General features: G+C 46.0%; 1 protein-coding gene across 1 annotated transcript in view; it reads right to left on the bottom strand.

Moving 5' to 3' along the window:
* Positions 1 to 12,500, bottom strand: part of carmil2 (capping protein regulator and myosin 1 linker 2) — a gene marked incomplete at its 5' end in the record, with an annotated part of 82,099 nt that overhangs the window by 27,330 nt on the left and 42,269 nt on the right. Inside the window, 5 exons of the mRNA XM_083663281.1 lie at positions 6,100 to 6,166; positions 6,550 to 6,639; positions 7,398 to 7,485; positions 10,195 to 10,370; positions 11,760 to 11,873. Of these exons, the coding sequence (XP_083519407.1) occupies positions 6,100 to 6,166; positions 6,550 to 6,639; positions 7,398 to 7,485; positions 10,195 to 10,370; positions 11,760 to 11,873 (535 nt within the window). The remainder of the gene's footprint in view (positions 1 to 6,099; positions 6,167 to 6,549; positions 6,640 to 7,397; positions 7,486 to 10,194; positions 10,371 to 11,759; positions 11,874 to 12,500) is intronic.

Genomic DNA, 12,500 nt, shown 5'->3' with positions numbered 1-12,500 from the left:
ACAGCTGTATATGTAGGGCAGACACAGCTGTATATGTAGGGCAGACACAGCTGTATATGTAGGGCAGACACAGCTGTATATGTAGGGCAGACACAGGGTGTATGTAGGGCAGACACAGCTGTGTATGTAGGGCAGACACAGCTGTATATGTAGGGCAGACACAGCTGTATATGTAGGGCAGACACAGCTGTATATGTAGGGCAGACACAGCTGTATATGTAGGGCAGACACAGCTGTATATGTAGGGCAGACACAGCTGTATATGTAGGGCAGACACAGCTGTATATGTAGGGCAGACACAGCTGTATATGTAGGGCAGACACAGCTGTATATGTAGGGCAGACACAGCTGTATATGTAGGGCAGACACAGCTGTATATGTAGGGCAGACACAGCTGTATATGTAGGACAGACACAGCTGTATATGTAGGGCAGACACAGCTGTGTATGTAGGGCAGACACAGCTGTATATGTAGGGCAGACACAGCTGTATATGTAGGGCAGACACAGCTGTATATGTAGGGCAGACACAGCTGTATATGTAGGGCAGACACAGCTGTATATGTAGGGCAGACACAGCTGTATATGTAGGGCAGACACAGCTGTATATGTAGGACAGACACAGCTGTATATGTAGGGCAGACACAGCTGTATATGTAGGGCAGACACAGCTGTATATGTAGGGCAGACACAGCTGTTTATGTAGGGCAGACACAGCTGTATATGTAGGGCAGACACAGCTGTATATGTAGGGCAGACACAGCTGTATATGTAGGGCAGACACAGCTGTATATGTAGGACAGACACAGCTGTATATGTAGGACAGACACAGCTGTATATGTAGGGCAGACACATCTGTATATGTAGGGCAGACACAGCTGTATATGTAGGGCAGACACAGCTGTGTATGTAGGGCAGACACAGCTGTGTATGTAGGGCAGACACAGCTGTGTATGTAGGGCAGACACAGCTGTGTATGTAGGGCAGACACAGCTGTGTATGTAGGGCAGACACAGCTGTTTATGTAGGGCAGACACAGCTGTGTATGTAGGGCAGACACAGCTGTGTATGTAGGGCAGACACAGCTGTATATGTAGGACAGACACAGCTGTGTATGTAGGGCAGACACAGCTGTATATGTAGGACAGACACAGCTGTATATGTAGGACAGACACAGCTGTATATGTAGGGCAGACACATCTGTATATGTAGGGCAGACACAGCTGTATATGTAGGGCAGACACAGCTGTGTATGTAGGGCAGACACAGCTGTATATGTAGGGCAGACACAGCTGTACATGTAGGGCAGACACAGCTGTATATGTAGGGCAGACACAGCTGTGTATGTAGGGCAGACACAACTGTATATGTAGGGCAGACACAGCTGTATATGTAGGACAGACGCTGTATATGTAGGACAGACACAGCTGTATATGTAGGGCAGACACAGCTGTATATGTAGGGCAGACACAGCTGTATATGTAGGGCAGACACAGCTGTATATGTAGGACAGACACAGCTGTATATGTAGGGCAGACACAGCTGTATATGTAGGACAGACACAGCTGTATATGTAGGGCAGACACAGCTGTATATGTAGGACAGACACAGCTGTATATGTAGGGCAGACACAGCTGTATATGTAGGACAGACACAGCTGTATATGTAGGACAGACACAGCTGTATATGTAGGGCAGACACAGCTGTATATGTAGGGCAGACACAGCTGTGTATGTAGGGCAGACACAGCTGTATATGTAGGGCAGACACAGCTGTATATGTAGGGCAGACACAGCTGCGTATGTAGGACAGACACAGCTGTATATGTAGGACAGACACAGCTGTATATGTAGGACAGACACAGCTGTATATGTAGGGCAGACACAGCTGTATATGTAGGGCAGACACAGCTGTATATGTAGGACAGACACAGCTGTATATGTAGGGCAGACACAGCTGTGTGTGGTGTACTGTATATGTAGGGCAGACACAGCTGTATATGTAGGGCAGACACAGCTGTATATGTAGGGCAGACACAGCTGTGTATGTAGGGTAGACACAGCTGTACATGGAAGATGAGAGGGACAAGAGGGGGAGAGCAGGAGCAGCCCAGAGATACAGGAGGAGGGGGGGAGCAGGAGAGAGAGAGAGACATCAGTTAAGCAGAGAGATGCAGAGAGAGAGAGAGAGAGAGAGAGAGAGAGAGAGACATCAGTTAAGCAGAGAGATGCAGAGAGAGAGAGAGAGAGAGAGACATCAGTTAAGCAGAGAGATGCAGAGAGAGAGAGAGAGAGAGAGAGAGAGAGAGACATCAGTTAAGCAGAGAGATGCAGAGAGAGAGAGAGAGAGAGAGAGACATCAGTTAAGCAGAGAGATGCAGAGAGAGAGAGAGAGAGAGAGAGAGACATCAGTTAAGCAGAGAGATGCAGAGAGAGAGAGAGAGAGAGAGATACATCAGTTAAGCAGAGAGATGCAGAGAGAGAGAGAGAGAGAGAGAGAGAGAGAGAGACATCAGTTAAGCAGAGAGATGAAGAGAGAGAGAGAGAGAGAGAGAGAGAGAGAGAGAGACATCAGTTAAGCAGAGAGATGCAGAGAGAGAGAGAGAGAGAGACATCAGTTAAGCAGAGAGATGCAGAGAGAGAGAGAGAGAGAGAGAGAGAGAGAGACATCAGTTAAGCAGAGAGATGCAGAGAGAGAGAGAGAGAGAGAGAGAGACATCAGTTAAGCAGAGAGATGCAGAGAGAAAAGATGCTGCAGCCACATTGTAACGGGCTGGTCTGTGTTTGAAGGTACTGAGATGGTTTGAAGGTACTGAGATGGTTTGAAGGTACTGAGATGGTTTGAAGGTACTGAGAAGCCCAGTCACCTAAGTAGTATCCACACATCTCCAGTCAAACCATACCTGCATTTGAGTGTTTTTGTATACAAGACCTAGAAGAAAATCACTATTTGTATGGCTTTGCTTGCAGCCAATCACCGTAAGCGTTCAATTTAATGCGACGTGATTGGCCCACTACCGCAGCAGCTACAAACCATACAGTCTGTGGTGGTGAAGTGGAGCGCGGTGCGTGTGACAGAGTCAGCACTTCAGCGTGCTGCTGAAAAAGCTATCAAATGAAGTGCAGTTAGTATTGGTATCACTTTAAAGGGACACTCCACCGAAAAACAAGGCAGATTTATTTTGCACATGATTTCACACCTCTGCCAAAACACTTTTGCAGGCATTCATTTAGTTTGACAGTCAAGATGTGGACCAGTGATGCCTTCATGCACAATGGGGCCTTTGTTCTGATTTAGCTGGCTCTGCAGCTCGCCCGCTGCGCGGCCTTGCCCGTTGCCCGCAGCTCGGCTGCTGTGTGGCCTTGCCTGCCCTATTGGCGCGCGCACAATGTCTCACTCTCTCAATGTCATTCAGGGGGAATGGAACAAAATTCCCAATGTAGTCAAATGTGCCCTTGAATGGGTTCAAAAACCAACTGAAAAAAAGGTTGCTGAGTAGAGTAACCTGTAGCTGATATTAACATTGTGTTTTTATGTTTCATTATGTATATGTATACACAAAGATCATATCTTTGTGTGCAACATGCGACCATGCACGCGACATAGGAAGTTGGAGTGTTCATCTTCCGTATATTATATGGAAGATGAACACTCCAACTTACTTCACTGACAGCTAGATCCGCATTTTTCTTCTCGCCAATTCTCAATGGCTTCCTTGTTTTGCTCGGGAGCACAAAAAAACTTTAATTGACGATTTTTTACATTTGTTGTCTGCGCAGCCCCACCACACAACAGCTTTTAGCTATGTTTCATTCAAGGAAAATGACGCTGGTGTGTGGAAGTGAACGGAGAGCTTTCCCCCGTGATGGGCGTGGCCTATTTCATGGAGTGTCTGTATGTCAATAAAGTCATAAGCGAATGACACTTATCGAGAGGAGAGAGAAAGGCATCAAACTCAAGTCCCAACTCGAGGCCCAAGTCAGAAATCCCCTCCTCTGTTACCCCTCCCCCAATCTCCACCCACCCTGCCCGCTCTCTATGCTCCTCTCCTGTGCCCTGATCCTCCCCTCCTCCACCATCCTCTCCCATAGTGAAAGTCACTGGTGCGAGAGTAAGAAGGCCATGCTCCAATTAGCCAAACACTGCTGCGTCTGGCAGGAGCACCATGCCACAGAATGGGTTAGCATGCCACAGAATGGCTTAGCATGCTACAGAATGAGTTAGCATGCTACAGAATGGCTTAGCATGCTACAGAATGAGTTAGCATGCTACAGAATGGCTTAGCATGCCACAGAATGAGTTAGCATGCTACAGAATGAGTTAGCATGCCACAGAATGGCTTAGCATGCTACAGAATGGCTTAGCATGCCACAGAATGAGTTAGCATGCCACAGAATGAGTTAGCATGCTACAGAATGGCTTAGCATGCCACAGAATGAGTTAGCATGCCACAGAATGAGTTAGCATGCTACAGAATGGCTTAGCATGCTACAGAATGAGTTAGCATGCCACAGAATGGCTTAGCATGCTACAGAATGGCTTAGCATGCTAAATAATTTGGTTAGTATGCTACAGAATGGGTTAGCATGCTACAGAATGAGTTAGCATGCCACAGAATGGCTTAGCATGCTACAGAATGGCTTAGCATGCTAAATAATTTGGTTAGTATGCTACAGAATGGGTTAGCATGCTACAGAATGGGTTAGCATGCTACAGAATGAGTTAGCATGCCACAGAATGAGTTAGCATGCTACAGAATGGCTTAGCATGCCACAGAATGAGTTAGCATGCTACAGAATGGCTTAGCATGCATGCTACAGAATGAGTTAGCATGCTACAGAATGGCTTAGCATGCTAAATAATTTGGTTAGTATGCTACAGAATGGGTTAGGATTCTACAGAATGGCTTAGCATGCTACAGAATGGCTTAGCATGCTACAGAACGGGTTAGGATGGAATAGAACGGTTTAGCATGGTATAGAGCAGCGTTTCTCAACTACTGGGGTGAGGCCCCATCTAGTGATGTCATAAATCCTTCCCTGCTGAGGTTATAAATTGGATGACTCTTGCTTACAGCCCAGCCAATCAAGTCTGAACCTGCGACAACAACATGGACCAGCTCGAGCCACTTCCAGCCCACAAGAGGACAGATGGAAGACCTGGACTAGGTCATGCGGAAGACGACAGAAGGGGCACAGGTGTGCCATGCCAAGAGAATGAGTTGACATGAGTTCGGTCACACCACATAAAACCGTCTTTGTTATGGGGTTATGGGATAGGTGAAGGTGAATATTGCAGGTAGGCTACAATGTCCAGGTTTTCTCAATTAATTTGCCATTAAGCCCTCTTTGTGATGTGATAAAAGTTTCTCAGTGAATTATAGTTGATTGCCTCACTGAATTATCTGCCGTTACCAAATTTTAGCAGCAGAATTTGATGTCCTGGTTGCATTGCGTGTGGCGTTAAACAAGCGCAAAACAAGCACAAATGCAAAATTAACACTTTTGCGATGATAGGGCCCGGGGTCTTCATATTTCTTTTAGCTCAGTGATTAGAACCAGTTCAGGTTAAGGTCTCCCCACAGACAACCAGTGTAGTATTGATGATACAATACATATGGAATCAAGCAAACTGCATCATATCAGCATCAGCACAGTAATAGTATAGAGAGGCAAAGTGAACGTCACTTCCTCCTTCAGCACTGTACCAGAGATTTTCATCCACCATTTATTTTCCCATAGACATTTTGTAAAATGTTTTTAAAAAATAGTTTTACTGGTTCAAAGCAAACGGTTCAGCTAATGCTATAATCGGGAGAGACCATATAACATTTCACTTGGACCAAAACTTTAAAAAACAACATAAAAAAAAGATTTTCTTTAAGAAATCCACAGTTTTTTATGTTTTGGTCCGAGTGAAATGTTATGTGGTCTCTCCTGTTTCTAAATATATCTGAACTGTTTGGTTTGACCAAGTAAAACTATTTTTATAAGCATTTTACTAAATGTCTATGTGAAAAAGAATGCAGATGAAAATCTCTGGTACAGTGCTGAAGCAGGAAGTGACGTTCACTTTGGCTCTCTATTGTATAGCATCTTACTTTTAATTGAAGCGGCGGGCCTCAGGCTCCTGGAGTGGAACGTATGTCTCCAAATGGCTGGAATGTACTGGTGATGGAGAGAATAACAAAAGAGAGACAAAGGGACAGAGGAAGTGAATAAAGGAGTGAGCGATGTGTGCCTCAACCTAACGATGTGTGCCTCCTCCTAACGATGTGTGCCTCCTCCTAACGATGTGTGCCTCCTCCTAACGATGTGTGCCTCCTCCTAACGATGTGTGCCTCCTCCTAACGATGTGTGCCTCCTCCTAACGATGTGTGCCTCCTCCTAACGATGTATGCCTCCTCCTAACGATGTGTGGCTCCTCCTAACGATGTGTGCCTCCTCCTAACGATGTGTGCCTCCTCCTAACGATGTATGCCTCCTCCTAACGATGTGTGGCTCCTCCTAACGATGTATGCCTCCTCCTAACGATGTGTGCCTCCTCCTACCTCGTCAGTGGGGAAGTCGCTGTGGACCAGGCGGAGCTGTGGGACGCTGTTTCCTGGGGCGAAGCAGGAATTCTCCTTTATGTGGCCATCCTGAACAGACGGGATCATTTAGGATCAGTGATTCTCAAAATGTTTTGGCTTCAGCACCCCCTTTCCCTGATTTCTGAATCCAAGCACCCCCTTTCCCTGATTTCTGAATCCAAGCACCCCCTTTCCCTGATTTCTGAATCCAAGTACCCCCTTTACCTGACTACAACATGTTGGTTAGAAAACTACAAGAGAAAACTAGAGCATATTGCAAATTTGACCATAAAAAAAAGTCAAAAATTCCAACTATTTGTTATTCCCAAAATAGTGCAAAACACCTGTGAAACAGCATGTAGACCATGGAACACACTTATCAGTTGTAATCAGCTCGTTTCAATACACTCCAGTGTGAAAATGTGGCTTTACTATTTATGTCAACGACATCTTAGCTCAAGAGGATGGGAGGGAGGGGGTGTCCTCAATCAATCAATCAATCAACAGTCAATAAACCCCAAATCTGTAGAGAAGCCTGACATCTAATGGTGAAAAGTGTGGTGCAGTATCCTACTTTTCACCATTAGATGTCAGGTGACGTCACCACATGACCTGGCACCAAAGATCAGCCAATAGCAGATGGCCAGTGCAGTACCCAAACACACACACGCACGCACGCATGCACACACGCACACACACATACACACACACACACACACACACACACACACACACACACACACACACACACACACACACACACACACACACACACACACACACACACACACACACACACACACACACACACACACACACACACTCACCAGTTTGCCCTGTGCGATTGCCAGGTCCTGCAGTAAGTGTTCTATGATGTTGTCCCCCAGAGACACACTGAGCGACTGTCTCAGCTCGCTGCACAGACAACAAGGAGGAGACGAGGCTAGAACACTTCACCAGTACTTTACTGTCCATAAAGCCCACCAGCTTTGATAGACCAGAACAACACATCCGGGTCATTTGCAAAACATGAAGGCCGCGCCCCTTTTTAGGGGACAACACAAGCCACTCGCCGTTGACTTCAATGTAAAATAGCAGTACCCAAAAAATCAATAGAAAAATAACAGAATTAATATCGTTTATAAATGACCCAAAGACACCATGACATGACAATATAATATTTCAACTCGGCCGGCCATAGAATGCGAAAGATACATCGACACGAGGTACTTGCCTTATATGAACGCTGTATCCAGGTTCCACCAGGGTACATGCATCGTCCACATTGACGGTGTCACCCCTACTCTATCGCAGACCTTTTTTTTATTTTATTTTTTATTGTTAGTGAAACTATAACAACACAGCAACTCTTCGGCATATCTCTATCAAATTAAACCGTTTTAAATAGTTTGTTTGAAGCGGTTTCGGCTTCTTGTACCGTCTTTTACTATGGTGGGTTTCCCCTAAAAAGGGGCGCGGCCTTGGCGCTGGACGCTTGAAGACGCAGCGCAGTTCTGGTCTACATGCTGGCAGTTTTTGTTGTGTTTGTTTTATTTGGAAGAGTACGCGAACAAAACAAACAGGCTCAGACACAGGAAAGGAAAAGAAAGAAAAGTACATATAATATTGACACTCTATATTACAACGTGGTGCTACCGGCCACATGGGGTGCTTATGTGCTTGTAGGAAATGTTGTGTATGGGGTCCCACGCAAGGGGTCCGTGAGGAACCAGCCGGGTAAATCGCTCGCTGCCCCTAACCTCGTCCAGGTAGGTAGGCCAGAAACAGATCCCAAATGGTTAGAAACTTCTTAAGTGAGTTAGTTCTCAGTGATCTCAGGTCGCGTTCACATATAAGCTGTTTGGTCGCTTTAACCGCGCCAGAGTTGGTTTCCTCTGATAGTCCACTTCGTTTGGGCTGGTGTGTGAAAGCGCAAACAAACTCTGTGGCGGAACAAACAACTGGTCCGCTTGAAAACGTGAGTCTCGGTTCGCTTGCAAGTGAACTCTGGCGCGGTTTGTTTGTTGTGTGAAAGCAAACCAGACAGAGAGGCCAGGTGACTTGTTGTCTCTAAAGTAAGTCAGTGTTTTATCTCTCTTCTAAAGCCCAATTTATGCTTCGTCTGCCGACACTTTTGAAACGGTCGCCGACAGAAATGAGGGCTTGAGTCGACACTTTCAAGTGTCTGCGAGCAGTGTCTGCTACCTGGTGAAATGTCTAGTGTCGCTGACTACGTCATAGTATCGCGCAAGTCTGATTGGCTATATAGACGGCATGCGTTTGACTTCCTTGTTTTGGTTTTGACTTGATTGAAATGAATGAACGTGTCTCCGCTATTTTTATCAGCCTGTCCTTGATGTATGACTTCGTGAAAATCACAAAGAACATTGTGCATTTCCCAGAGAGAGAGGAGGTGAGTTGTGTGTCGTTTATATGCGGCTGCAGTCAAGTATGTTACATCTAGCCTCCGACGTGGTTTCACTGTGCATTCCATTCCCTCTCTTCTCTTGGCTGTCAGCATTTAATAGCGTTCGAGTGTCACGTGACCGTTGAACAGAGGCGAACGTTCACTGAAGTATAAATGCAACACCATGAGCGACACTTTCTTTTTCGTCTGCGACCATGTGCTGAGCGACACTTTCTAATAAGTATAAATTAAGCTTAAGCCTTCCTGTTTTGCAATCTCTGTGCTCTGTCCAGGCTTTTAGCGGAGGTATACGGTAGTTGTACGGTTGGGAGAAAAAGCAGTGCCGAATGAAACTGCTGTTTGGCGGAAAAGTAAAGCGCTGAAAATTGTCAAAATAGAGGGTGCATGTACACAGATATCGATTTGTTTAGGTGGGCGTTGTTTTAGGTGGCTAAATTACGTTTTAGTTGTTGACCCCACGTACTTACAGAGAAAAAGCTGGTTTGGCTACTGCTCTGAGTGCCGGGTCTCGTTACACAATGCACCCAGCCTGCAGACCACTGTACCTACTCCAGTTAGTGTATCGAACTAGCTGATAGGACCCCACTTCAAACAAACCCAACTATCCCTTTAAACAGACATACAAATCTAAAAAATAAGGTGCTTGGAGTGAGGAGGGCTCAGCAAAACATTGAAAAAGGCATGTTCATTTCGGAGAGCTTCAAAGGTATGAATCTTGGATCGGACATAATGTCTGATTTGCAGGAATCTGAGCCAGTTCGTGCCGGGCAACTCGAACTTCCTCTTCAGTAGATCAAAGGATGCAAAATTACCATCTATGTATAGGTCTCTGATGGAAACCCTTCTCACTCCAGGCATGGTAGGTTTTGTCTGACCGTGAAGGCAAAAAAGAGTGATTAAAACAAATTGGTGTGTGGACAGAAACATCTGGTAGACTCAAAACACCCCTAACTTGGTTTAGAATATTAAAAAAAACATACATTTCAATTGGTTAAGGTCCCAGGTTTCTCTAATTAAGAAAATAGCATGACTGGCAGGGAAGAGTTGACAGTAGAGCTGGCCTCCATTTTCAGCCACAGGGGGCCCCCGAGAGTAAAGTTACCAGGACTCCCTTGCCGCCAGTACATCAGAGCCCTAGCATTGGCAGCCCAGTAGTAGTGCCTAAATACCGGTAAGGCCGACATCAATGTTCTTACCACAGGCGATTGCTTATGATCTGGCCTGTCTGCTCTACCAGACTGCTTGTCAGAAAGGTGTGTGTTTGGCGGCTTCTCCTGGACACACACTCCATCAGGCGCTCACACACACTCGCCCGCTGGACCACCCGCGGACACACACCCTCCGCACACCGCAGCAGGGCCTGGGCCAGCTCCTGGAACGCATACACAGACATGCACACACACACGCACCAACGAACGAACGCACACACAGACACACACACACACACATGCACGCATGAACGAACGAACGAACGCGCGCACAGACACACCCACACACGCACGCACGAACGCACACACAGACACGCACACACACACACACACACACACACACACACACACACACACACACACACAGGTTTTTTATACCCAGGAAGTTTTAGGAAAACATTTAGGAAGGTGAGGACATCAATTTCTCACGCACCTTCTAGAGGCTGTTTGAAGGTTAAGACTTGAGGCCAGACTGTTATCTTATGCCCAGTGCAAGTGCAAGGCCAATTGCTACTGTATCTTTGCTAGTTTCTAGCACTTAAAATCTCCCTTTTTCCCCCTTTTAATTACCACTGGGTCAGTAGATTAAAGGAGGTGTTTCAGCCACGCTGTGGTAATTAAATGGAAAAAAGGGAGATTTTGAGTGATAAAGATAAAGATAACGCTTGCCCTTGCACTTGCACTGGGCGTAAGATATAGCCCTTGGTTTTAAGGGCTAGTTTAAAATTGGGTTATGTTTCGAGTTTTAGTTGTTTAGTTACGTTGCAAACGCACCGGACACTAAGGGTGCTTTCTCACTGCGAACGATTGCTTTCGTTCCGTTCCATTCCGTTCTGCACCCTGGAACGATTGCCCCCGCTCTCCTCTCCCCCGCTGGTCAGCTTTCACATTACAAAATGTCTACCGCGCTCGGAAACGAAACAGAGTGCACTTGCATCATCTATGCCTGCAGTGTATCCTCGCTCCGTGTGTCGTCTACGTGGTCCGGAACGGTTGGCTTTCACACTCGCAAGTGTTCCGTGCCCGGGCACGCCAAAGCGCTCCCCAGACCACCTTTTCAAGTGGATCCTGTCACGGTTCTCCGTTGCGCGCCCGTGCGGAACGGAACGCAACGTTCACACTCGTCAAATGTTTTCCGAAACTGGGGTCAATTTGGGAACAAGTGTGCTCGGAAACGGTACCGGGGGGCCAGTGAGAAGAGGAAGCACCCTAAAGCGACATGAAGCGTCTGGAAGCGCAGGCAGTCTCATTTCTGCGTGCTTGTTAACAGTTCAGACTCCTGACCCCGCCTGCAGTGTGGGCGGCTCACGGCCTGCAGCCATAGTTTCTGCGTCTGGTCTATTTTTTTGCGCGGAAAAAAAGTTGTGAGCGCGCCGTGCAAAACAGAGTGCTTCTGGCTACGGGCTAGCTAGGAAATGCATGATGGTGTCAATGAGTGTGTTTACATGCACACAATAATCTGTTAGCTGAGAATAATTAGGTCATGGCAGTAATCTGATTGCATTTTAATAAATAGTGGGAATGCGTGTGTATGTGTGTGTGTGTGTCTCTACCTGTATGTCTCCAGTGATTTCATTAGTCAGCGCAGTAGCAGTGTCAGTCAAGATGCAGTTCACCATTCCTCCATCAGAGGGCGCTCTGCCTAGTTCATACAGAGAAGGAAGCAGCTGCAAGCCAACAAAAAACCTTCATTTGTATACATAATTTACATAATGTTTGACTGTATTATATAATAACTGCCAGATAACTTGTCAAAGTGTCATACATGTCCCTCTAAACGGATTGATTGAAGATTTGATAAAACCCTTTAATGTAATAAATGGCCAGAAAATGTAATAGTTAACCAGTGATTATTACTTCATAACGGCTATAGCAGGGGTGGGCAACTATTTTTCATGGGGGGCCACATGAGAAACCCAGATTGTTGCCGGGGGCCGAACAAATATTGTCATGCCGTAACCCATGGATGGGCAACTTTGATGATAGAGAGGGCCACAAAAAAAATTCCTCGCTACCAGATTTTGCTGAGGGCTGAACGGCGCCAGTGTGAAAAATTTGGGGCATTTGAAGCCAGGTTTAGAGGAATAACTCATTTTAAATGAACAATTGTGATGTCATTATTCAGTCTTAAACACCAATATTTGATCCTTTTCCTCACTCACTCCTATGTCACCACTTGCTCTCCCTTCAGGGCTTGAAATTAACTTTTTTCACCACCTGCCAATATGGCTGCTAGATTTTAAAGTTACCAGCCAATTAGAATTTCCACTAGCCAAAATGTTTTTCTTGAAATA

Source organism: Poromitra crassiceps, assembly GCF_964638095.1.
Source record: "Poromitra crassiceps genome assembly, chromosome: 30".
In the NCBI taxonomy this organism is placed as follows: domain Eukaryota; kingdom Metazoa; phylum Chordata; class Actinopteri; order Beryciformes; family Melamphaidae; genus Poromitra; species Poromitra crassiceps.
Note: the sequence above shows the minus strand (reverse complement) of the source record. Positions and strands in the feature narration are given on the sequence as shown.